At 36.2% G+C, this 27,869-nt stretch overlaps 1 protein-coding gene across 2 annotated transcripts in view; it reads left to right on the top strand.

Moving 5' to 3' along the window:
- sgcd (sarcoglycan, delta (dystrophin-associated glycoprotein)) overlaps positions 1–19,390 on the top strand; it is a 154,967-nt gene extending 135,577 nt beyond the window's left edge. For both annotated transcript variants that reach the window (XM_028031272.1, XM_028031271.1), the window contains exons 7-8: positions 9,449–9,572; positions 14,273–19,390. In XM_028031272.1, the coding sequence (XP_027887073.1) occupies positions 9,449–9,572; positions 14,273–14,458 (310 nt within the window). In that variant the 3' untranslated portion in view covers positions 14,459–19,390. The remainder of the gene's footprint in view (positions 1–9,448; positions 9,573–14,272) is intronic.
- Positions 19,391–27,869: the final 8,479 nt, after the last annotated feature.

The raw sequence follows: 27,869 nt of genomic DNA, 5'->3' as shown, positions 1-27,869 counted from the left end.
CCCTTTATTGACATTCTTTTACACTAATTAACATAAAACAATTATAAACAAATAATTAAAGGTTATAAAGGTACAGGGGTACAGATTAAAAAAAGACACTGAAAACATTACCAGGTTTGTTTATTAGAAAACTACTCTGTAAAAGCACAAAAGTATTTTTGGCTAGTTTCTAGTGCAAATATTTCATTACATGTAAAATAAGACAATGTTAACTTTTCAACAAGAAAAGGAGATTCTTTAAGTCAATAATTCTTGAATATAGAGTGTGTCATTGACTTAAAACGAGGAAATTTATCTTGCTGAACAGTTACTTTTAAGTTATCTTTGTCCTAATTCAAGTGGACTAAAATACTTGTATTAGAAACTAGATAAAAATAGTTGGTAAGAATATGTGTGTCCAAACGATTTTGGATTATCGTTTTTTTTCCCCAACTTTTTAATACTTTCTGATCTTCAAAATTCAAAAAAATTCAGCTCAGAAAATTTCCACGTTTTTTTTTTAAGTGTATGAAATGAACTATTTTTTCTCACAAATTGTTTACAAGAATTTTTTAGCTATATCTAAAATTTTCTGAGTTTATTGGTGGAAATTTACTCTATTTTTCTGTTTGTATGACTCTAACATGCTGTTGTGGAATTCTTCAGAAACGACTGAAAACCATCATGTTCCCTTCGTCTATGAAGGGGTACAGCATGAACACTGTAGCATTATTTCACACTGAATGGAGTAGTGAGTAGCTATTTTATTCATTTTCTGTTCTAATGAACTCAGTATTTCTTTTCTGGGCTATTGAGCCAATCTATAAGAGGAAAACTCAATTAATAGACATTAAATTAGTCTTTCATGGGGTCAATACTTTCTTTTGAGGGGGCAGTAATTCAGAAGTTATAGCTTCAGACTTGTATCCAGTGAGACCATGACAACAACCAAAAATAAAGGATATTACACCACATTTAAAAAGAATGAATTGTTGATGTTTTCTTCAAGTAAAACAGGCACAAAGCAGCCTAAAATATGCTGAAGTGATGTTGACTCCTGCATTGTGTAGTTCAAGAAATGAAAACTTAGCTGCTGAGCCTCATTTGTCTCTCCAGATTGACCATTACAGGAGAGGATATTGCTTTCAAACAGTAAAAATAGTTTATTGACAGCAGTAAAGACACAGGCAGAAAAAAATTATGTTGTAAAATTATAAGACTGATTGCTATTGTTTTCAGGATGCTTCTTTTAACGTGGAGGTTTTCTTTTTCTTTGCGGCCTTGGTTCAGTTATAAATTACATTTTTAACAAGCAGTTGTCGTTATGACTTATATCAAACACACAGCCAATTAAATCACCACCTTTGTTGGCTGTTTAATCTTTTATTCCCATCAGTTTGATGCCATATTTGAGCCAAAACTGTTTATAAGCTTAATCTTGTCGGCAATAAATCCCACATAGACATAAATAACTTAACAGCAATAACTCACAAATGTTTTTGGTTCATAAACCGTTCACATTTCACTCAGATGCAGATTTTCACACCTTGCGGTTAATTTAAATGTCTAACCTGAGAAGAAGGCAGAATAAGCGAACCAGTGAAGTGTGTAAAAACAGCTTTTTTTTAACCGATGCAGGTTAACCGATGCAGGTTAACACTCTGTAACGACCCTGGTTTGTTGGAGTCAGAGTTGTGTTGTGTATCTGTGAGATCAATGGGTTCATCTTTAAAAACAGATATTTTATCCTTGAGCGTTTCCTCTTCCCTGTTTATCCAGAGCCTGTTGTTTCTAAATCAAAACTGCAGACATTTTAGCAACAAAACCATTATCAATGAGATGCGAAAGGGGATAAGATACGAGCAGCGACCAAAAAGACAGAAAATAACTACAGCGGAGGTAAAAAGGTGGACCAAACTGAAACGTTATGTCATCATTGTTTTTAACTCGATACAGAGCTCACTGAGAACTTAGCTGAAGTTATCACCTGAAACAACATCAAGCTGATTGTAAACATCACTGATATTGAAGAAACATTCACAAAAGTCCAAATCCAGCTGTCTGGATTCAACCATTCCAAATTGTTTCACAGGACATGAGGTTCTTAAAGCAAAACAAACCTGCTTTCATTTGTAGAAACAGTCATCATCAGAGACAACAGATCTTACATACTGAAAGGAACAAATCCATGAACACCATTAAAAACGGATCCAGTGTCTCAGGATAAACCGAGTCTGTTTTCACTGAAAGAAGAAAATAATTAGTGAATCGGTAAAATCCTGGTTTTTAGGAGCTGCTCAACAGAAAACTGTAGTAATCAGATTGGCCTGGTTTATGTTTGCCCTCAATGAGGGTGTTTTTCTTTTTGTAGCAGCCTGGTCACACCTTCATGTTTCTGCTTTGAGTGAATAATGTCCAACCTAACACCAGCTCCTAAGTTGATGTTGCAGCCATGCCTTTCCCAATGTGAATCCACTACTTTTTCTCGGAGCAAATTATTGCCTCCAATAACAACAGCAGTCAAAAGATTTTTGGTGAAATTCGTTTTGAGGTTAGAAGAGCTTTTGTACAGGTGCAGTTCCAAATCATCTTCGGCTTGCTGTGTGGTTTTTTCCCATCGCTTATTTCCCCCTACAGCGCAGGTTTTATGAGCGAGTGTGAGGTGTGAACGTCTCTCTAATGTAAATGTCTTGTTTATCATCTTTCTCTCGGCTGTGCTGTCAGTTGTGATGACAGTCAATCAGGGCAACAGAAACCCAGGGGGAAAAAAGAGAGAAAGGGATGTGAAGGATGTTCGGGTGGAGAGAATAAGAAAACATCGAAGGAGTGAAACGGTGGGACTTGAAAGAGAAGAGTGTCTAAGCAGTTATATCCTCTATGTTTGTGTTGTTGCAGGTCAGTTATGACACAATTATAGTTTTCCTAGACAATTACAATAAAAAGTCTAAAATATTATTTCTTCCTGATCATATAAAAATGATAAAATGTTTATTCCACATTCACTCTGTCGAAAGGCTGTTGAAGTCCTTTAACACCAGCCCCGTTTAACCCGATTCAGATCATTTATCTAGAAAGTCTGTTTGGTTTGAGGGGGTGAGGAGGGCTGAATGCATAATGCATTCTGTGTAATTACAACCAAAACTAGCGCAAGAGTCTAGATCTAGTGAGATAAATGGCTCATGGTCTTATACCAATGACGAAAGAGAAATCCTACAACTGTTAAAATCTGACATCACCCCATTTTTGTTTACATTTTTTGAAGAAGGAAGTATCTATTTCAGATGTTGTTGTGTTTCCTTCAGTGGTTCTTTGTGCGCTGCCACCACTGGTGAGGAGGGGAACAGATTGCACAAAAGGTTTTGGTTTGTTTGAAGCAGTGCAGTAAGAAAGTGAATCGTACCAGCTCGCAATTGTTGTATAGAAGCTGGCATGATACAAAAAAGTGTTTCATTTTCAGTTTTGCAAAACACACAAGTTTCAATATGGTTAGAAAAATCATCTTTCTTACTTCCTTATAATGATATGGAACATTATATATAACCTGTGCTTAACCAGAAAAACCAGAAAGCTCTTTCTGTATATGTGATACTCGGCATTCAACCACCTTTGAAATCTGAATTGCTATATTACTTCATCTGTAGCCATGCTGTAAACCTTTTATTGTCAATGAAAGATAGCAAAACAAAATAGAAATGATCACTGCGCTGCTGGTTTTTAATCAAAAAACATATTGGAGCATCTTTTTTGTCATGTATCTTTATTGTCGGCGTGTGTCGGCCCTTAGGGTTCAAAGCAAAACATTTCAGTGACAAACATAACGATTCAGTGATGAGGGCATCGAAATGGCCCAATCCTCATCAATCACTGCTGCTTTCCTTTGTGGGATCATTTCAAACATGTAATGCCTGACGAAAGTTTCATTAACAAAGTTCAGATAATTTGTGAACGCTCCAAAGCACCCGTCTCGTCATTGTTTATATAACTTGACAGTTTGCATCTATGCGACTGTGTTTTTCTTCCTTCATTGTCCTCAGTTTGTACATCTTTGGCACCAGCCAGCCAGTTGAAGACGAAAAATGGCCAATTATGTCAGGAAAGACGTGAAAACTCATTGGAGTGTAGCTAAAATCTAATCGTTCTCAAATCTCTGCAAATCCATAGCAGGTAGCAATCAAGCATCCAAATCCCATTTGAGGATATCATAACACCAGACATTTGCACATAAAAACACACGTCCCACCCAGAGCTGACACTTCTCTTATTGAAACCGTGGCCATCAGATCCATCTGCGCGGTAATGTCTTGTCAACAGGATGTGTCCTTGCATCAGTCAGTTGTCTTTGGGAAAGTGAAACTCCAGTGTGGCTGAATTCGATAATTTAGCTTGATTTATCTCCATACTAACTCTGAGCACAGATTAAAGGAATATATATGAAGCCATAATGTGAACTGGAAGACAAACATGCAACGGAAAGTCTTTTTTTTTCTTTTGCTTGAGCTAAGACTTGAGGTGATTTCCCTCCATAAGAAGAGCATAAAGGACAAAAAAGTTTTAACATTCAGAATCTTTTTAAAACTTCTCAGTCTCAGCATCTCAGTCTGGAGAGTTTTCTTTTCTCAGTGATGAGAGCCTTTTTTTTCCTCCATATTATACCAGACTCAGATAAAGGCCTCCCTGTTGGATAAATCAATTAAAAAATGAAGCTGAGTCAAACACAAGAGCGAAAACAATTTAGCAGCACTTTCTTGAGTTACTTTATTTCTGGCAAGTGTTACCTCCATTATAACTTGACTTGCTTTCAAAATCTGTTAAAAAGATTTTATTTTGTATTTTTCCAGACACAAATACGCAAATATCTCAGTCCATTCCTGTTCAGTTTTCCAAAATATATCGCTTTATCATTGGTGAAATCTCTGAAACTGAATAAACTGTTGTGAAAGCTCTTGACGTTTCCAGGAAGGGCGATGGGTCATAAAAACATAAGGAATATTTTTCACGGCCTGTTAAATGTTAGAACTTTGAGGCGACTTTCACCCCCTGGAAACACGCTGTTTCAGGTTTATTGTTCTCCGCTACACCTCAACAGCAGGAGGCAGAGCTGCACAGAAGCATTTCGGATTATTTTACAAACAATGACACCTGGCTGCTGCATCACAAACCACAGATTAAATAAATGTTGCTTTTCACCTTTTCCCACTTTTTGTCTCCTTCCCTGGTTGTCATCCACACTCCTATTTCTTGCATTAAATACCTTCACCACTTTATTCCTAACTCTATCAGTAAGTAAACTTTAATTTAATTTCTTTTAGGCTGAGGCTTTAGGTTGATTGTTATTATTCCCTGTGTTTTTGGAAGCTGTGCAGCTGGAGGGAGTTTTGCTCTTACTTTTTGATCGACAGACATTTGTTATGATGCGTAGCCATGGCAACAAGGCATTGTACAAATGGGAAGAACTGGTTAGCATCTCCAAAGCTCACATAACACCTAAGCTATGACCCCGCACCTCAGAGGAGTTGGAAACCTGAGGCTTCATAGATGCAAAGATCACAACTCCAATGTCTCTGCCAGGTTTTCTAATCTGGACAGCGATGCAAGTTCAGCATCTTTTTAATAATTGCAATTTCAATATAAAACTAAAATAGATGAAACTATAGTGTAAGTGTAGATGTTTGTTGTATTTTTCACTATGTATGGCATTTGTTTTACTTTCAAATGTTTCAAAAGTTAGAACTGAACTGAAAATGCTCAAATATTTTCATCTGAAATTAATCCAGTTTCAACAATAAATCTGTTATTTTTAAGGATTGTTTATTATGAAAATATCATTTGAAAATTATACTTTTCATTTACTCAAATTATATGTTTGCTTTATCACTACACCTCAACAGTGGAGGTGTTGACAGCGGACCCATTTTCGATCACCCATTTTGGTGATCGAAAATGGGTTTGGAGAAACAAACAAACATCAAAAATCTGGGAATAATTGCATCTTCAGTGAAACTTTTCAATAGAGACGTGTTAATCCTGTCAGAACTGCTGTGTTCCTGCAGTGCAGGTAACAGTTGCAGATCAAGGAGAAAGGAGTCACATTTAGCCAAAGGCAGGGAGCATTAAAGCTGCATGTTTCACATGCTGCACATCTACGGTATCTGCAGCATTAAAAACCTTTCACCGTTATCTGAAGACGAACAATATGAAGAAGAAGCGCAGAAAGTTATTAACCTTTGATCCTGGTTGTAGATACGAAGCTGTGCCTGGGAAGAGGACGGAAAAAACTGATATAAAGGAGGAATAAAGCGGAGAAGAAAACAGGTCAGAGAGGAAGATGGAACTTTATTGATCGCTGAGAGGAAATGAGCTTGTGCCAGTCGTAAAAGTAACACAGATGACATCATGGAAATAAACCATAAACCTACACCAGGTAGAACAGACTGGAAACATCGAATAAAACAGGTAGATGAGAGATTGAAGCTTGCTTTTTGTTTGATATAAAAAACAAACTAAAGAAAATGGAGGAGAAATAAGAACAAAGAAAAAGAAACAAGCATTGAATTCATGTGGGTCGTGAAGAGGAAATGGATGAGAGAGAATTCACAGCCGGACTCCCAGAGGAGGAACCTTAAAGAACGAGGGGAGATGAGAGCGTGGAGGCCTTTTCTTCAGCAGGCACTTCTCTGAATGTTAACAGCAAATCTGCTTTGTTTGCTTTCAAACATTTCCTTATAGACAACAAAGAAAACGACTGACTGATGAGGAGGAACAAACTTGTAGAGCAGCAAAGTGTATTGACTTAGTTGCTACATGATCACCAGATGTCTTAGGTTAAATGATGAATGAGATGCTAAGTAGACTGTGCCTATATAGTGCAGTTATAGACTTGAAGGTTTTATTCAGCTTTTGACTCATATCATCAGCTGATCCAAAGAAAATTTGCCTTAATAAGTCAAACTCAGCACCATGACGTGTTTTTACATTATTTTCTGCCTGATCTTATGAAAAATGCAAAAAATACTTTGTCAGTAGTAAACACACTTTTGCTATCCAGCTAATGTACTAAAAGCGGAGCTAACTTCATTTACTTGGCTGTTTTGTAAACTTTCAGTTGGATGGAGTTTATTTGAAGTTTTGGCTATCAACTTTTAAGAATTCTTCAAGCAGTTAGCCTGAATTCATGATCTTATTTTGAAGTAGGTGAAGGCTGTTTACCCAGCATTATCTCATCTTCTCCTCCTGCGATGTGGTGCAGCAGATTATATTTATTCTGTACCCAAATGTTGTAAATAGTTTAAAATCTACTGATGTCCTGCAGGCTTTCTGACCAAAGCCCTACCGTGTTTATTAGCCAAATTAGCAACCGAGCTAGCGATAAGTAACAACAATAAAACTGAAACAATGTGTGAAATGTTTGTTGTAAAGAATCACTTCCTGAATCTCAACAATACAGGTAGGTGTGCAATAACAATTTTGACATGTAGAGGGCGATATAGCACATTGCATCATTGACATATGGTAGAAATTGACTTGGTTGAACTTATTGCTTTAGCATTAGCATTCTGCTAAATACCACTTTGGTATAGAGCATTACATTAATGTTTATGTTTTGGCTTTAGAAGTAGTGCAACTAATATTTTAATTTCCAGTGTCTACCTTCTTTCTGTCTTCTTTTTGAGGCAGCAAACTCAGTCATTTGAAGTTTTGTCAAGATCTGGAGGTCTGAAAGTTGAAGAATCAGATAGCTTGCTGAGTCAAATAAATTTGTAATTCAGTAATTTTATGTCTATATTCAAAAAAGAACATTATTTTGAAATGTAATGTTTTAAGTCAATTCAGCACTGATTGTTTGTATTGGATCAGTATTGACCTCAGATATTAGTATCGGTAGTGAAAAATGTGGATCGGTGCCTCCCTAGCTTTCAGCAGAGCTAAATGGCAAATTATTTGTGGAAAACCCACCTATTCACTGATTTACATATAAATTATATTTCAATAGATATTCAGAAGAAATTGCAGCCTTGGAAGTTGAAATACCTAGCCACAATGCTATTGGCTGGCATTTTCAAAGCACCCAATCCAAGATTGCGATTTATTTTCTTTGGTGCTGGTTGGCTGAACGAAGAAGATATGGAAAAATTATATATATATATATATATATATATATATATATATATATATATATATATATATAAGGTTCTGTGATAGTATGGATTTGACTGTGCATATTACATATTAAAGTATATTTTTTATTAAAGTATTTTTTGTCTGAAGTGTTAAAATAGGCTGTTAAAAGTGGGAGTCTCACTTTTAATTGCCTATTTAAAAAAATCCGTATCCACAGATTTTATCTATTCACCGGTTGCTGTGGTTCCTGCCCCTGCAACTGGGGGCCCATGGTAGTTTAAAGCAGTTCGTCCCCAGAAATACCAGATCACTAAACTCTTAAAAACTCCTAAGCTTGAACACTAAAACATCTCTGTAGGATAGCATGTTGTAATTCATTAGAGTATCAAGAACTCTTGTTATAAAGTGTTAAGGGCTTCTTAAACCTCTTTGTTGGGAGAGAGCAAGAGGTTAATAAAAGAAGATTATAGATTTAATTTGGACCTTCACCAATCGGTTTTTTGGCTGCCACTCCTCTCATGCTTTCCTTTGTACTACTCAAATAGGGCAGCTTTAATAAGACCTGAATCCATAAATCATCCTGGGTTTGAAGGCTGAGTGAGAGTCTAACTCTTAATGTAAATTAAAGCAAAAAAAAACAACTGCAGGGAGCCAACAGTCATTTTACAGTCAGTATTATCAACTGGAGTGGCAGGATTATGATTATCATCACGGTTAATAACCAGCAAAGTGGAGCTGCTATGCAGACATGTCAACTTACCTTTCATTGTTCATTAGTGGAGCAGTCAAACCTCAGACTTTATTGCCTGGTGAGTGAGTCAGGTTGGCCTCTTTCACTGTCATGACGTTTGCTTTGACATTGATCTTTGTATTTCCCTCACTGTCCCAAGTTTTCATTACAGAAAACTAAGATCTTAGTGCTTGTCCGTCTCTTTTGATGCAGCTTAACAGAGTTTATTGGTAGTAATGTGACCAATATTTTTAATTGTTTGTTTGTTGTTGTTACAACCATTTATATTCAAAGATGTCAAAGAATCTCCTGTTCACAGCCATGTTGGAATCCCAATGAATGGTGTTAAATATGTAACTTGCTAAGCAACAGCTAAAAATGCTGGGGGTTCATCTTTATACATTAGATATTTACTAAACAATCAATAACAATATCTGCACCAATCGAAATGTGATCAATATCAATAGAAAATACATCTTTCCTATGTTTGTTGCCATGGTAACCTCTGTTGAATGCTTTGCCTTCTGATTTATGCTTTGTTGGATAAATGCATGAATTTTGAAGAGATGAGGTTGAACCCGTCCAGAGACGAAAGGTTCTAACGGAGCGGTGTTGTTGCAGGTTGGAGTCTCCCACCCGCTCTTTACTGATGGAGGCCCCGAAAGGAATCCAGATCCTGGCCGAGGCTGGAGACATCCAGGCCATCTGCAGGAACGAGCTGCGACTGGAGTCCAAAGACGGAGAGGTGGGTCAGCTTCCAAATGGACTTTAGGGTTGCTTGGATGCTAAACTCACTAACTGAATAAAAAGACGTCAAGAATGATGAATAGAAATGAGAATCTCAGGACAACTTCTTATTCTGCTTCCTCTAACGTTTGTTTCCATTCTGAGTCCTTCAGGATATGATATCTGAAATGTTTCCTGGAAGACAACTGGACTAGTGTCTCTTTGAGAGTCTTTCAGTTTTGAACATGAGAGAAGATGAACCTTACTGATCCCAGAATTGGGAAATTATTGGGCAGCAGTAGCCTGACACACAGACAGAATGCTCAACATATAACAAAATACAAAATAAAATACTGACGTCAGACGTAAAAAAATCAGATTGAACATCAGTATGTGAACGCTGCTTAATATAGAACTGAACTGATTTTTTATATTTTTTTGTATTTGATGCTATTCTGATGTTTTGATCTTTGCAGTACAGTCACATGATCTTTCAACATGCAGTTTCATTTCATTTCCACCCTGCCATCCAGAAAGATTATGCATAGCTTTCTATTCCCCGCACAGCGAGGTCCGCTTGGCTCTCTGTCGATGGAAAAACCTCCCACTCTGTTGCAGCAAGTGGAGAAATTAACCGTCTTTGTCTTCTGGCTCCAGCTCAGTTTAATATTCCTTCTGTCCAAACGTATTTTTAGCAAAAAACACAAACAATATTTAGCTCTTCGAGCCAACGTTCTCGACATTATTAAGATGGCCGCTGGCAATTTTCCTGCTCACTGGCCTTCCACTAGGAGTGGAAAAAAGTAGGAAAACTAGAAGCAGAAGTTGATTTCTTTCTCTTTTTTCTTCCTCCTGATACTTTCATGTGCTAATAACTATTTATTTTCCACTCATCTTTCCCACTTTCTGTCTTTAACTTGTTTTTTTTAAGCATCTTTCTAATTCTCCCATCATTTTCAGTTGTGCACCTGAGTTCCTCCAACCATCCAGCGATTCGTTACACCCATCAGCCTGGCATTCATCTTTCCTGATAAAAGGATTTTCCTCCATACATTTCAGCAGTCGCCCCTTGTCAGATCTGCGAACATCAACGCAGGAGGATTAGGGGAGAAAGAAAGTATTTAAAAGTTTTCCACAAAACAGTTTGCTGTTTTTAGGAAAATCTGACATGAGACCAACGGGGGAAGTGGAGGTTATGAAGGTGACCCTGGATCCAGTCTGGTCCAATTAAAAGCAGAAGCCACGCCTGCAGACATGTGCTCAAAGATTAAATGTGGAACTTCCTGTGAACAGAGCATATAATTAGAACGGCGCTCTCACACTCCATTAGTCCAGCAAATGTCTATTTGTCAAACCTCTGTCTTACACCGCAGCCTCCATGTCCGCGGGAGCTGCCGCCACATTTACAGAAAGGTTTTGGCTATTATCCGGTGACGGGCCACATGAGCAGATACTGAAATTATCGGAAATGCAGCGCGACCGCTCGTTAACGGGCCGCCGAGCACGTGTCCGTGTCTTCATTAGATTAATGCAAACTGTCCAGACAGACTGCAGCAAGTTTTAATTACAGAGACTCTGCATTTGGACTGAGACTGAATCCTGCATCAGAATATAAAAATAGTAAATAAAAAACAGTTTCTGTCTAATTGAGATGATTTAGACAGAGAGGTGTAGACTGACATAAATAACAACAAACAACTTGTCTGTAGGATGTGGTTTAAATTACAAATATATTGGGGGGGGGTCTTTTTTTTAGGGTTAATAGTCATTTTTATTGTTAACATTTCTCCCTTTTCCACAATTAATTTATTTAAAAATAGAAGAAAAATTCCTATTATAGCAGAGATGGATGGATGGATGGATGGATGGATGGATGGATGGATGGATGGATGGATGACACCATGTTGATCTTAGATTTAAGAGATTTCTCTCTTAAGTTTTGTATTTCAAAGTGAATTTTCCAGCATAATAAATAAGATGTAGATTATAAACTCAAAATAATATTAAAATAAAATATTCCGGTTAGATTAATACTTTACCAAGCTTATCTACATGTACTCTTACCCTCCTGGACCCACAAATTCCCGAAGAGTCCCGGTCCATCTGTCCCTTGTGGTGCGAGGATTTGTTCAGCAGCAGCTGCCTGAGGAAGTCAGCTGAGAATCAGCTTTAAAAGAGGTTCCAGGTCATTTGTTGACGATGCTTCCCTGGAGCTCCTGGTAATAGCTCCTTTACTTCTTCGTTTTATGGCTGAAGAGCTCCTCCTCTCTGTGGCCAGTAAAACACAGGCTGGGCACGAGCCCCAGGAGACCGAGGAGGAGGACAGGGAGGAGAGATTGGATTCATGCAGCAGTGGGTTTTTACTGCACAGAGTGAGAAAGATATTTTGTTCCAATCAATGAGAGAGATAAAATGAGTTACGAGTAAATGTGTTTGTAAAGGGAGGGGAGCAGAGAAAACTTGGGGTGCTTTTTCTGTCGTTGCTCTAGAGAAATAACCAGCAGTAAACTGCAGGCGATTTTGAGATTTACTGTTTTGGATTTTTAGCCAACAAATATTTGTTGAAACAAAATTTTAAAAAACACTTTTGTGAATCATGGTTATTGATCTTTTTTCTTACTGGTCGAAGCCTGGGTTAGGTAAACTCCAGCACGATTCAGAAAATACAAAAATAGGATTCAGTAGAGTGTGGCTCTGTGATAATAGAGAATTAAATATATTTTTGTCTTTGCATCCAGTTTTCACAGCGATTCACTTTTTCCACATTTTGTTACAATGCAGACTTATTCCAAATTGTATTAAATGAATCTGTTATCTCAGATACCCTCATTTATTATTAAAAATAGGAAACCAAGAAATCACATTTAGAGAAGTGACCACTCACTTCGACCATTCACCTCTGCCAGTGTTTACAGCCTCCAGTCTTTTTGATATGATGCCACCAGTTTTTCTCTCATCTTCAGGCAGTTTGATTAATTTGTCTTTGCAGTAGTAATATTTATCCGGAGGGAAATTTGACTGTCAAATCAAATAAGTCTGGAAAATGCAGTTTCAGACCACATAAAAGTACTGTCTGGGAATTTAACGGGAGTGTTACTTAACTTTAAGAATGTCACCTTAGAAAACTATTTTCCAAAAATACAGCAAAGTTTGGAGGATTAATTTGTCTTGGGTAATAAAAATTTGCTCTTGATTTAAAGATAAACTCTGTCCTTAATGTTTGAAGTAGATGTCTGCTTGACTTGCCCATGATCATTTCTTTCTGATTCTCCAAACTAACATCATTTCAGCTGCCATCCCTTTAATTAACTTGATTTTTCTTATTAAAAAATATTAACTTGGCCAATTTAACTTGTTGTGACCTGGTTTTGGCCCAGTTTAATACACAAAATGTCATTCCCATTTTGCATATTAAACACAGTTGTTTAACACACAACCACTTGTTTGTTAAAATGTAGTAGATTTTATGATATTCAAATTAACAATAATGTGTTTGTGACGAAGAGCATAAAGGATGAACGGTGGGTTCAGTCTTGAACCACCACTCAGCTTTTCTACATTTCCTGTGCTGAGATGTTTGAACATAATGATGTTTGGATCTTTATGGGGACAAAATCCTCCTTCATGTTTTTCGGATCTAAATTAGTTTGACCTTGAGTTCAGACGATAGATTTGTGACAATTATGCAATCTCTGATGCCTTGAAGGCTTGTTGGACCTGATTATTCATCAGGCCTCATGTAATTACATCAGCTTAGATTTGTTAAGCAAGTCACTCTTTATAAATCTGAATTCATCCTAGTTAAAGAATGATTACTGAAACCTTGTGTAGCCATCACAAAGTGTTCAACACAAAAATACAATTTAACCTGTGATTTCTCTTTGGCACTCACACAGATTTCCTACTAGTCCAGCAAATATCCACCAATCTGAGTCAGTTACTGGTAACATTATGGTAACATTAATCTCAAATGGCTTGTCTTGTGTTTAATGGAATAAAAATTATTTCACGTTTCACCTCTATCGGTTCTCATGCTTCATCATTTCCTGTAATATTTACCTGACAGGTTTCCTTTGACACTATATAGCTTCACCAGTAGTACCTTAATCCAGAGATGATTGTCTGTAAAGAGGTTATCAGTTTGTATCCTTGATATAACTCTGCAGTGGAGCATTGTGAGACCAGATCATGACATTACTTGTATATAATATTCTGTGTTCACCGGTGTTTGTGTTAAACTGAGAGTAAACAACATTGTCAGTAGCTGCGTTTTCATTGACCATGTAAGTGAACAATTTGACATTTCAAAAATAGATCCACTTAATGGAAATAAGGCTATTTAGAAAAACCTTTTGTTTTTTGATTAAACGTTGTGGCGCTAGGATGAGGTGAGTTTTTTGGTCGTCTCGAAATTGGTATATTTTGCAACACTTTTTTTTCGCATCACACAAGTCATGTAAATAACAACCGGGTTTTACAACTGGCGCAAACTAAGATGAAGAAGATGACAGGAAATAGTTAGACGATGACGGCATGTCATGTTTTTATTGACTAATTACATGAACAGACATATTCAGTGGATGGATGTTAAATAGCACAGGTGCATGTAAACTTCTGATGGTAACCGTAACTATGCTAACAAGATTTTGTCAGTCAAGTTTTCTGACGTCGAACAATCTACAATCTACAGTCTCACCAGTTTTCTCTCCATTCACCCAGATTGCTCTGGATGCTCAGAGGATCCGTCTGATGAGGCTGCCAGAAGGAAAAGTCTCCTCCAGCTCCTCGTCCTCTGGGACTAGGCAGACTGTCTATGAAGTTTGCGTTTGTCCTAACGGGAGACTTTTTCTGTCCCTTGCTGGCGCCGGATCCACCTGCCAGATCAACAACAACGTCTGCCTCTAGGTCTACAACTCTAGGATTTTGTACAACTATAAATAAGATATTTGGTGGGAGGGGAGGGGGGGCTTAACATGCAGAGCAGGCCAATGTACAAACGCTGTCTGCCTCTAGGACTGATCCATGGGGAATACAAAGACTGCCGGAGCCAACGGACAAACAAATAAGCGTCATTTTTCAATCAAAAACACTTTAACCGTAGGTTCTACTGATGTGTTTAAAAAGTCAATAAGGACGAGTTTGCTTTAAGGTTTCTGAAAGGTGCCAAATTTCAGTGCGAACATATATTTTTCCCTAACTTCTACAAAACTCTAAAGGTTACAGGTTTCAATACCTTTTTAATACAGAAGGACAGAATGGCACTTTTTGCTCTCTACTGGACAGAGACAAGTATAAATAAGGTTGGTGTTTGTATCGTAATGGCTTGACCCTAAATGACTCACATGACACGGCTATTTATTAATAGCAAGCAAACATATGAAACACTTAACGTAGAATTCCAGTGAGTATTTTTTCCTGACAGGAATGGAGAGGAAATTCCTCTAAGATCTACTATAAAAGACACTGATCTGCTCCCTTTTTGTCCCCTGGACCTTCTCAGTGCCAGAACCACTGGGGTCATCACCCATGACAACAGGCCAAGCATCTTTGCTATTTCAATTTGGTTTTACAGAACAATTGAAAAATATTTGATCTGCTGTGTTTGTATGTGATTTTATTTAGCTGATTTTCACTCTCAGTTTCTACAGAAGTTTGGCCATGTTACCTTCACATCAAAATCTGTAAAGTCTGAGCATTTAACTTAAGTTCAATCAAATTACAAAAGTTTGTTAAGGTTTTTATGCATAAAGTATTCAATATTTGTCGTCTTCTCCTCATTAATCCAAAATGTCTTCTATCACACAAGCAGTTAACAACAAATCAATCACAGCCAATTGATTAAACAATCAAGTATTAAAATAAGTGATTATTGTTCACAATGCTGCAGAGAAATCACACCCTGAGGTGTTGTAAATCTTGAGAAATATATTTAATTTGAGTAAAAATCTAATTTAAAGTAGTGTGTTTTCAACCCTCTGCAGCTGTTTTGTCATTTTGCCTTTTAACAAAAATATATTTCCAACCAGGCTGCTGAGAGAGGCAAAACTTATATTAATTTTAAAACACAATAAATAAATACATACATAAAATAAGCTGCCTGAAACCTTGTGGTGATCACCCTACTGGTTTCTTGCATTGTAAGTTTAAAAAAATGAATTGAACCACTCTTTTGAAAGAGGGGAACTGTGCCTGTGCCTTATGTCAATGCACTTGTGGCAAGAAGAAGCACATCAGACAAACTTTCTTTGACATTAACGAGCTTCATGGTCTGATTTTAGTTTGGTTTTTATCCAGTTCACAAACCTTTTCCTTGTGTGCGAATGCAAAGACCTTCAGCCGCCTCCGACTGTAGACACTCACATCCGACTGCTGTAAGGGATACTGCATGCTGGGTTTTCTTTCATGTATCACAATTTATATTTTTGTTTTTAAAATATTGCTTTTAAGTGTGTGTTAAAGCTAGACTTGGCAATCATGTGATACTGTGCAGTTTAAACTGTATTGGTTTGATTTTTAACACTTACCTTAAGAATACATTAAAATATATTTTTGTCATTAGAAATGTGTTTGAAAGTCCACCTATGGTCTTCAGCATTTGTTAAATTATTCACAGGTGATGTAAAGATATACTTTGCAGAAGTTTTGCTACCTTGTTTAATAACTTTAAAAATGATCCAAGCTAATTAAATACTTGCGTAAGAATTTGGACACATGTAAAATCCAACTAAAGAAAGGATGTTTTATAAATTGTGTTGTACATTTCAACTTGCAAACCTCCATTTTCCTGTGATCATAACACCCCTTCAACATTGGCAGTATGGTGGCAATGTTCAGCATTTAAATTAACATTACAAGACTCAAACGCCCACGAACGGGTGAAGGGTTTGCATACAATGAGGCAAAAACAAGCTTGACAATTATGTGTCAAAAATGTGCCACGTAGTACAGCTTTGGTCAGTAAAAAATAAAGAACTTATTTGATAATCTTTGCTGTTGTTTTTTAAGCTCCATATGTTCAAATAAAACCTTTGTTGAGATATGAAGGACTTCTGAGGAGGTTCATATGATTTAAAAAGTAGTCATTTTAGACTACAGTTTTATAAACGATGTATGAAAATCACTTTACTGAAGATTAGGCTTTTGTCAATGTTTGCAGTTAGAAGAAAGGACGTGTAGATGTTGGTAAAAGAAAATGGTGTGTCTGCAGTGTGTTCAACTGTTTGGAAAATGTTCCTGAACCACATGAAAAACACTTTAAGATAAAAAAAAAAAAGGGTTTAATTCAATAACATGTTTATGTGGATTTTTAGAGAAACTTGCCACTTTTTTCCTGATTTATTTGCCATATGATGTGTTTTAACCTTCCAGCTGCTGTGCTTCACGTTTGTCTCTGTGAGGAAGGGAAGAGGTGGAGTTGTTGAATTTGCAGCTGATTTGTACAAAGTTGTGACCCAACTAGAGATGGAACATGGAGAGGAGGTGAAAATGGCTCTTTTTGTAGAGATCTTGATGCAAATTAGTATCTTTAATTACATAAATCTTTTTAGAATTAATTTGATCAAAATATTTTTTGACAGACCTAATTATGAATCACCATAAACTAAACACATGTATGAAGCTAATCCAGATGTTTGAGTGCCAAGAAACAGTCAACACAAGTAAAAGAATACTTCAGATTTGTAGCAGGAATGGATTTTTTTTTGTTGTTTTTTGTTATATCTTCAAGATGTCCTTCTCCAAATATTGAGTTATATTTTATAAATTTAAAAATAATTTGGTGACAAAAGATATGATTTTCCATTACAAGAGACTTGCATGTGACATCCTCACTCTGTAGCTATTTATATCACCATATTGGTTATCAACCAACGTTTAGCGATGTTAAAATATACGGTGTGGATAAAACCCACTGTAAAGTTTATAACGCTGATCTAAAACTAGCCAAAGACAGAGGCTCTCTAAACCAGACATTCTTCTCTGCACACTTCCGCTAATCCACTAATGTGCTAACAGTGGAGCTAATGTTTCATGCAGCACTTTGCTAACTTTGAAAATGGTTAAATATATTTTTCTGGATAAATTCCAGAGAGCTAAATTACTTGTCTGTTTTGTAAACTTTCAGTCGAATTGAGATCGACATCTGTGTTAATGTTTTAGTTAATCACTTAAGAATTCAAGCAATTAGCCGTTTTCATGCTCTTATTTTGAAGGGGGTGAAGACGTTCTGTTTCCTCTCCTTGTGTTCTTTCTCTTTTTTTTCCCATACCTGATTTCAAACAAGATACAAACAGAACAAAATAGAATATTGACAATAGCGAACAATACATAAGCATAAATACAATATCTAAGGGCCATATTGAACATGTAAATTATGTCAAAATTAAATCAATGCTTGAAGATTGTAGTCCTTTAAGGGCAGACATAATTTGAATTTAAATGTTTTAAATAAAGTATTGAAAGCACTTTTTCAGAATTAATGTTTATAATTTGTTCTGCAGGGCTAGCACAGCTAATTGTGTAGTTAGCGGTGTCCACTACTCTTAATAACCAATATGCAAGACATTTGGACTCAAAATGTTACATCTTTTCTAAAATTCCCTGTTGCAAAGCAAAATAATCTTTTTTTTTTCAAAGATAAGTTATAGTCAAGGACATAGGAATATTTCTAGTATATTAGGACAGTTTTAGAAGATGGAGCAACTTTAAGCATAAAGTTCAGTTTTTTAATTTTACTCCTACAAGTAAAGTTACCACCACCTTCATATCACAATTTAATTATTCAACATCTTTAGTGTTTTGTATCCTCTCTTAGTCAGATGTGCCAACTTTTCCTTCTGTTTCCTATGTCACTGTACAATATAGATTTTCCCACAAAACTCAACCTGAATCTGCTGTATTTACTTTTTGAATACATGTTAACAGACTTTTATAGGGCTGTGAATGTAAATAATGTAAACATAAATGCGATGATGTGGCGTTAAACAGAAACGTTGCTCTTTTAGAAGCCTTTTTTTTTATGTACGATACATGTTTTTATACTAAAAAGGGCAAAAAGTTCTCCCAAAAAGTTAAAAGGTATTCATTGACTCAGCATGTACAGCAGTGAATACAACGCTGGCCTGTGGAGAAGAAGCTCGTTTTGATTTTTTTCCATGTTCTCGTGTCGCCAGCTGAGCTCAGATGTTTGCTACAAACACAAAGCTGCAGATGTTTTTGTTTTCCTACGTTGGTGCTGAGGTCTTTGCATTCCTTCTAAGTGTGCTGTGTGTAAATTTGCGCTTGTATGAGCTACGTTTGGTTCTTCTGCTCCGCTGAACGTGTTGGATGGTTGCCAGTGAATCAAACACAGAAAGCAACTGAAAACCTAAAGGGAAAGAGCAGAAGAAACATCTGCACAGTGTTGAGGAGTATTGTTTTTGCACATATGCAATTTGCTAAAACATTCCCACTTAAATATGTTTAGGTTTAATTTCTTGCTAATAACATGAGTTTAAATTTCACCCATCCAGGATTTGTTTTACTAATCAGTCAGTTATTCAGTCATGGTAAGTGATAAGTAAACTAATTAATGCAAGAAAAGTTTTACCTGCTTGTTAACTATAAACATCCAGCAAGGTGTACAAAAACACACACAAAGTGAAATTCTAAAGTTATTTACCTTCACTGTGCCAAAAACAATCCCCTCAGCGCTGTGCTTTCACTCTGAACACTGTGTACCTTCTTTTCTTGACAGCCCACTCGTTTTTCCATCTTTTCTTTACACTTCAGTCAGAAACTGCCGTTCATGGAGTAGTTTTCAAAGATGCCAAAATAAAAAAAGGCATTGTTCAAACTGGCTGTGTTAGTCTCTGGAGTTTTCTTGAAAAGAAAATGAATAACTTTACGTCAGACTTTACGGCCACGCCACAGCAGATGAAATATGCAGAAATGTGTCACTATGACTTTAAAAATGTGAGAGTTTGCACATGTTATGTAAAAATGTATTGTTAATGTTGCCATCAGCAGAAAATATCATTTCATTTTGTGGCGCAGGTACATCTCAGTGACGCTCAGGACGTCAAAGGCAGGCAGGAAAAACTGTAGAAAACTACAACTTTACACAAAAATTAGAAAAATTCTCAAAAATACTTTATCACAATCAAAGCCTTGCAGAATGTTACCATCACTAAATAGATGTCAGAGCGGCAGTATTATGTAAAATTGGTTTTTTGAGCTTCAATGTCATGTTGTATTGTTATTCATTCATCGAAAAAAAATACCTGGAGTGTTTTGATTGTCTCATGCATGTTTGAGGAATCCCTGTGCATTGTTCTAATGATGTGCTAAGATTTTGTATTTTTGCAGGGTAGGTTTTATGCTTAGGGTAGAATATAGTGTAACATCAGCAGCTCAGATTTGAGGGGTTTGTGGTCATTTTCTCATTTACATTCCCCATTTTCACCCTGAGTAGATATTGTCATCAAGTTGCAGGGTTTAGATTTACTTTAATGCACAACTCAACTTTAAAGTGACACTTTAATTTTGTAGATAAAAATCTATGCTTGAGACGGCAAAATCAATACGTAGGAGAATTATGCACCCATTTTTTATTCTCATGTCTGCTGATAACATCAACACCCAACCTGAAACATGAACGTTCATCAGTGATAATGGATAATTTAATCTTCACTCAACGCCAGCGAGTCTCTTTGTTTCATCTCCCAGTGTTTAATACTTTTACATTTTCATGGTACAATTATAGTAATCGTATGTGTAGAATTAGTTTCCAGATGGCTTTATTTTTCTCAGAGCATAAAAAAGGAGGAAAAGACACCTGAAGCTCTTAGCCAGACGCTGGGGAGAGTTTTTATTCCAGGAAAGATTGTTCAAGCTGTGACTCTGATTTAAATTAAAATAAGCAAACTGAATTTTTACCTTCTAGTCTAATTAGTACGACTTGATACTTGAGGCCTTGAGAAATGGGATGCATCACTTTGGCTCGTTAGCTAATCTCTGTTGAGCAGCAAATAACCTGAAGTTACATACAAACTGTGAGAAGGTTATCAATTCAACCTGTGATTGTATCTGCATCAGATATTCAATTTCTCTTTCTAATGACTTTCTTTTTATCTATACAATATTTTTAAAAAGATGCAGTTTAGGTGGCGTCCCATCGATCATGTACATATCTCTGTTTTATTCCTAGTTACTGCTGCTAGTTTCTTCAACACTAATTTAACAACACTAATTTTGCCCTTTCATTTGTAATAAAGGACATTTCAGAGTTACAGATAAAGAAAATGCATTCATGGTAATATGCTTTCCCTTGCAGCAGTGCTATTATTAAAAGAGTGAGGCTCTTCATACAAAGAGCCACTTTCTCAGAGATGACTGTTCTCTTGGATTATTGGAATGAGAAGCCCATAAAAGCTTGGAGTGAGTTATTGACTCGGCTTCTTTCTGCCTGAGAGGAAAGTAAAAGAAGTTTTTTTCTGGAAGAAAGTTACCAAAGAAGATGACAGTCTATTAAATGTAAAACCTCATTACTTGAACAATGACTACAGTGAGTGTTTTATTAATAGTTGTGAGGCTTTTTCTCTGAAAACTTGAGCCTAAATATTTCAGATTTTTATGGAGGTGGAAAAGATTCTAACTTTGGTCTGCGGAGAAGATCTAAAAACTGTTATTCTGTCATAGGTTGTTTTTTTCAACTCCTGCTGAAAAGACTCATCAAAGTGACACGGTGCTTTTTAAAAGCAGGTCAGCGCCGCAGAATCAGACTGTTACCTGCAAAAAGTCCAGAACTCATGAAAGCATGCAACATATATCATTCACAATCTGCATTTGTGCTATTTTTGAAAGCTAGGGAGGAATTTTAAAACAAACTATTTCGAGTCATGCTCTCAAACTTTGTGCTTATGGAAAATGATGCTGGTCTGGGACTAGGAAGTCTGTTACAGGCTGTCTGTTTACTTCACAACTCAGTTTTCACTTTATATGCAGGCACTGCGGCAATTCATGTCAACCCAAAGCACTTCACAAACAAAGAGTAAATTCAATTCAATCATACATACATACCAGTAGTTATCAAACATTGCATTAAGTTTCACTTCATTACACAGTGTCGACTGTGGCTCTTTGGTAGAGTAGTTGTCTTGCGATTGGAAGGTTGTAGGTTCGATTCCAGCTTCCTCCTGCCACATGTTGATGTGCCTCTGGGCAAGGCACTTAACCCCAAATGGCCTACCGATCTGCGTATCGGTGTATAAATGTGTTTGTGAGTGCGACTGGGTGAATGTGACTCTAGTGTAAAGTGCTTTGAGTGGTCAAAATGACTGGAACAGCATTATATAAGTTCAGTCCATTTACCATTCATTACTCAATTTTGTTTAAAAAGCTTTCAGCCTAGCAATTTATTTTTAGGAAGAAACCAGGTTAAAAAATTACTTTTGGGAGTAGTATTACTGCAATGTATTTTTACATTTTACTTAATATCATTGTAATGTATCACTACTGTTACTTGAGTAAAACTTATTTGAGTAAGTGCACTGAATGAAGAGCAAATATGTTTTAACCAAATATTCAACAGACACCTTCAGTTTATGTTAAAGTGAGATTTATTGTTTTGTTACTCTGATTCTAGTTTCTACTGTATTCAGAAGTTTTGTCACTGAGGAAAACCCTGACAGAACTGTGACATTTCATAGACAAAATTAAATCAATAATAAAACTCCGAATGTGAAGGGAAGGATATGTAGGAGTTTCTGTAGTGTTTTGGCCACTGATGAGGGAAAAAAACTTTTTAGCACCTTGTAAAACCAACTTGACATTTTATTGTGAAACAGAATAACAGTAAATGTTGACTTGTGGCTGTTTTTTGTTTTGTTTTGTTTTATTTTTCTTTTTTTATTATTCACACCTAATTAAATATGCTTTGGGTTAAACTTGGAAAAAAATAAAAGCAAAAAAGTGAAATTTGGAAAAAACCAAAACAGATTTCATAGGTTCAATAATCTTGTTGTACTGGGTATGTGATTTGAATTGGAGTTTATTGTCAGTTTACTGTGTTTGCCTCCAGCACTCATCTGGAGGCAAACACAGTTTGACAAGGTACAAAATAATGGATTCATTTTGTTTTATATACGACAACAAGAGAAAACAATTTAGAAAGGAGGCTTGTAAAGATGGGAAAACAGTTACAAGTGTGAAAATGACAGAAAACTGAACTACTTCCCTCTCACTGTGAACCTATTAACACCATAAAACTAGAGTCATTTCAGACCAGTTTTCTGTTGCTTGGCTGCTATAATTAGCTTGTTGCTATTTTACATAACTCTTGCATCTTGTTCCATAAACTAAGGCTGCACCCATCAGGACCCCCTGCCATAAATGAACATTTTTGTGGCTTATTATCAGTCAACAACAAGAAAGAAATTAAAAACACCCAAGCTGTCCCACTAGGTTTTCCAGAAAGCCACACATCTCAATCTCCTCCCTGCTGAAGCTGGCAGGAGGCTCACAGAGGAGACCATAATCAGCCAATGTTCAGGTTTTTTCTCCTTTTCCATTACCACAGTGGTCTGTCATTTTTGTTTGTGCTGAGCCAAAGCTTTGTGTCCTGATGGTACATTCTCCCCTCTTGGCTCTGGGGCGGCAACAATTTATTTTTTTTGTCTGCTTCAGGCTTTGTACTAGCTGGCTGTGATCAGAACTGCTCAGTGTTTCCCGCCCAATAAACTCGCATGCAGTGATTTTACAGAAGACTACAAGGAAAACCTGTTCTGTGGATAAGTAGGTATGCACTGCAGAAGCCTGTTATGAAATAACCGCATCACACAATCTAATGCATGAGGCTTAGGGCCATCATTTGTCAGGAATATAGCATACTTTTCATAGCTGTCTTAACTAGGAAAGAATCCCATTCACAGACAATTGAAACTGAAACTTGAAACTGTTTTTATTTAGGTAAACCTTTTTCTGATTGAATGTAACCTTAGTCATCAAGTAGAAAGTGATATGTGACATCGGCAGATTGTAATTTCTGACGCTGAAACAATTAATCAGATCAATCGAGATGAATTGACTACTAAGTTAACCTAATACTGGTAACTTAAGTTATAGACTTCATGCATAAACCTATTTTTGCTTAAAAATAACCAACCTTACAGAATGGAACTTTATAGAATAAATGTTTTATTTGTTTGCACGGTATTTTCTTCCTGTCAGTCACATAATCTCCAGACCATTTGAATAGAAAAATTGGATTCTGAATTAAAAATTGTTTGTAAGTCGAATCATGACTCTAAAAATTGGATTCAAATCAAAATGCTAGATACTGAAAGATGCACATCTAGTATTCTAGTAAGTACATCTAGGACAAAAAACAGGTATTTTTTTAAACATCTTAAGATTCATGTTAGCAATAGTGGTCAAGTTTAATCACGTATAGGCTATCATTGAGCAGAGTTAATTAATGTAAGCTAACTTGCTAGTGTCACCCAACATGGAAATGTTAGCACCTTAGCTAACCTTAGCATTTTTAAGTCAATAATGGGTTAAAAGCGGCCATTGCTGCAGCACAGCAGTGAGTTAATGTGGAATTTTTTTGGTGCAAGACAATACTCAGGTTTGTTGAACGTTTTCTCAGTCATCGGATGTTTTATCATTTACTAATGGATGAACAAATCTGCATAAAACCCAGGCCTGTCATCATAAGCAATAAATCAGTTGATCACATGATAAATTGAAACAAACTCAATACCTTCCATATGTATAATTAGTCATTTTTCTCGTGTCTCTCTCATAAACTGAATGACCAAAGTCTTCAGTCTGGACTGATCTAGTCCTTTTGTTGATTTTGGCCAATTTTGTTTAAGCAGACTTATACTTCATTGTATTCAATGTTTGTGTTTTGTTTATTTATTAAAAATGTCTTCCAGTGTTAAATGTTTATAGGAATTTAAAGTTTATTGATCTTTGACAAGGTAGTGAAATATGAGAATGACATTACCATTATGTTACTTGAAAATGGTCTCAAAACAACAATATAAACTTTTATTGCAATAACTTCTGGGACAATTTATCATCTAGTAGAACTTGTTATTGTGACAAACTAGAGTCAGATTTCTCCCAGTATTTAGGCAACATTTTAATTGATATCAGACTGAGTCAAAATATGTTGGAAATTTATAGACTGAGTTTTATTTAGGGGAGTTTAATCCTGTATTGGATTTTATCCTGGAAGACTAATCCTGAATCCAGACTCTAGTGTTGTGCAGTGTGGCTCTCTTGGGAGAGATTATTACAACTGTTTCAGACCATCTACATTTGAGCTGAAAAGCAGAAATCTCACACAGTCAGGACCATCAAATGCTCAACATTCTGCTGTAATATGGACTGTAAATTATACAAGCTTCTAAATGAAATAGGCTGCAGAAACAATAGAATAGAAATGTGGTACAATATATCAGAGCAGAAATTAAGATAAAAGAAAGCAATTCAGAACAGGTGAGGCTATAGATATGACTTACTGTTCCGCAATAACTGAGGATGTTTTTGCTTTGTATAATTAAGGACAGCTCTGGGTTTTGTTCTACTGTCGGTGATACACTATGCTGCTGCGACGGGGTGAGAAAACCATGGTAGTAATGATGCACTGTAAATTACATGCAGTGATTTTCAACTGTATAACCTCTGTTGAAGTTATGCTTCACAAGGCCGTTACAGGACCCAAGCAGAGTGAAGTCGTTTATTTGGAAACACACTGAACCTTTCGGGAAAAAGTTTCAATTTCAACATCCATCATCTCAGGTATTAATTTTTTGGGGGAAAATAATTGTAACAAACATTGAAAACAAAATGTTTTCTCAATGACATGTGAGTCTGAGCTGCTGCCATAGCAACCAGAAGTGTCTTCCAAGAGAAGTAGCTTCTTAAAATGTTAATTACATTATTTTTCACTTAAAGAATTTGTACATATAATCAATTATTTTTCAAATCAACTGATTCTTAAAAATATACAAAGAAAGTTGAAATATTTGCAGTCATCAACTAATTTCAAAAAGAGTTTATTTGCAGAAAAGAAACATTAAGAGCAGTAATTAAGCTAAAACAATACAAAATATATTTTCATCTTGCATATTTAAGATAAAATTAGCATTAATTGCAACCGTATACTCTCTTGAAATTGATATTATGTTTTGATGTATACCACAGCTGAAGCCACAAATTGTGATGTTAAGTCCAGATTCACATCTAGTCATCACAGCTTTATTCAGTTCCTTTGAATGTGTCCAGTGATCCTGTTCATTTGAAAAGACAAAGTCGTTTTGGAGGTTTTTTGTCTGTTTTTTTTCTGTAATCCAAACATACCACAAAAGACAGAGAATGCTGAAAAACTACGTTTAGCTTTATCTGGTGTAAATGTTGCATTTTCGATGCAGAAAGAGTCAAAGATTGTTTGTGCACAGGCAGAAGAACCCACTCATTTCATTTGATTTGCCATATTTGGGTTGTTTTTGTCATTCTTGTGAAGTTACATTTTTGTCAGATATGGCCCTAGTTATTAAGAGGGTTAAGAGTGATCAGGATTTTTTTCCATGAAACTTTACTTTAGACAAAATATCACAAATGAATAATATCTGGCCGATACCGAACCTCAGATATCTATATTGGTATCGGAAGTAAAAAAGTAAATCAGTGCATCTCTAGTTCTCATATAACCCAGAAGGTATTTTGTTAATCTTAAAAATAATTTGAGCTTTTCCTGGTTTTATTTTTAGCCTTCAAATAATCCTTTTTTTCTACATCAGAAGCAAGAATATGTTTGTTTTTTTGTTTTTGTTTTTTTGCAAGAGCACCAAGTGAGTTTCAAAACGGTTTTTCAATTACAGAAACTTTTTTAGCAACATTCTGTCTTGTCCCTTTCATTAAAAACTTCTAATCAGTGATACTGAGGGCATCTGGATGTCCACGAGATAATGAATATAAAAACAATAAGCTGGTTTTTCTTTTCAAATATCCTGTCAACTCAAAGTTAATCATCTCTTTCAATTAAAAATTTTCCTTTTATTGCATAAAAGAAAAGAATCCAGATCGATTTCGGACAGAAAACTTTTTTAATTACACCCTGATCCTGCTGCTCTGTTGGCTTGTAAACAAGACCGAATCGAAGACATGAAGGGAGAGGAAGTGAGTGGGTGAGAGAGCGAGAGCGCCGGGAGTCGTGAGGCTGATAATATCCGCCGAGGCGTCCTGCTTGGTCGGGATGTAAACAAAGAGACCCTCTTTAATAACATCTGACATTAACAAGCGTCTCATCAACACTGCGTATGGACATGTTTCGAAGGGCAAATATGGATTTCAAAATGAATTAGGAATTCAGTAAACAAAATGGGAGAAAAAGTGGCCTAAAGTCATAGAACCAACGTCAGTAACAGTTTACAATGTGAGCACATTAATTATCATAAACTCACACATGGCATCATGCCCAGAAAAATAATTTACATTGTACAAAAACAATCAAACGGGTTGAATTATTAACATCTCATGCATGCCATCATGCAAAAACATGTTAATCAATTCCAAATGTGCAATATTTAAATCAAAAAACTATTCCTGTTGTTTAAATTTCCTCCTCATTAATGTCCACCTCTGTTTACACATCAAGGTCAACTGAGGCCATGTTTGGTTTTTAATGCAGTTTTAGCCTGCTTTGATGTCCTTTGCTCCTGTTAACTAGTTTGTTTGTAGCCTGAAGTGATACCAATTTGTACTTCATTTGGTCCTTCAAGAAACCTTAGTAAAGCAAAAGGTCTTTCACATCTGTGTTACATGAAGCCAACCAGCTTCTGGCACCAATAACAGAGTTTTCCAGCTCAGGGCGATTGAGCTCCATTTCATAATTTATTTGCATTTCTTATTTTTCTCAGAAACATCAGACATCAGAGATTGGGTTGACTACTTCGTAACATTAATCCTGTTGGTCAATAGAGTTTTGATGTCCCTTAAGCAGCCCAGTTAAAAACTGTTTTTGTTTTATTTTGCTTTTTGCACACACAAGCTCCTTCATTGCCACTTACTGAGTGAGACTGACAACAGGCACAAGGGGAGGTCCAGACTAGAGCGGTCATGCAGCTCTAGTCTGGACTAGAGCTGTCAAATTAGCTGCAGTGCTAATTTGACTAGAAATACTGTATGATGTTATCCGAGTTGTCCGCACTACCTTCACATGAGGGCCGGCATGGTCCACAGTGGGAAGTGCATCATTTGACTCAAAAGTCCAAAATAATTAGTCAGAGTCAAAGAAAATGCTAAATACCATAAGGCTATGATCCAA

The sequence above is a fragment of the Xiphophorus couchianus genome, chromosome 11 (genome assembly GCF_001444195.1).
Source record: "Xiphophorus couchianus chromosome 11, X_couchianus-1.0, whole genome shotgun sequence".
In the NCBI taxonomy this organism is placed as follows: domain Eukaryota; kingdom Metazoa; phylum Chordata; class Actinopteri; order Cyprinodontiformes; family Poeciliidae; genus Xiphophorus; species Xiphophorus couchianus.
Note: the sequence above shows the minus strand (reverse complement) of the source record. Positions and strands in the feature narration are given on the sequence as shown.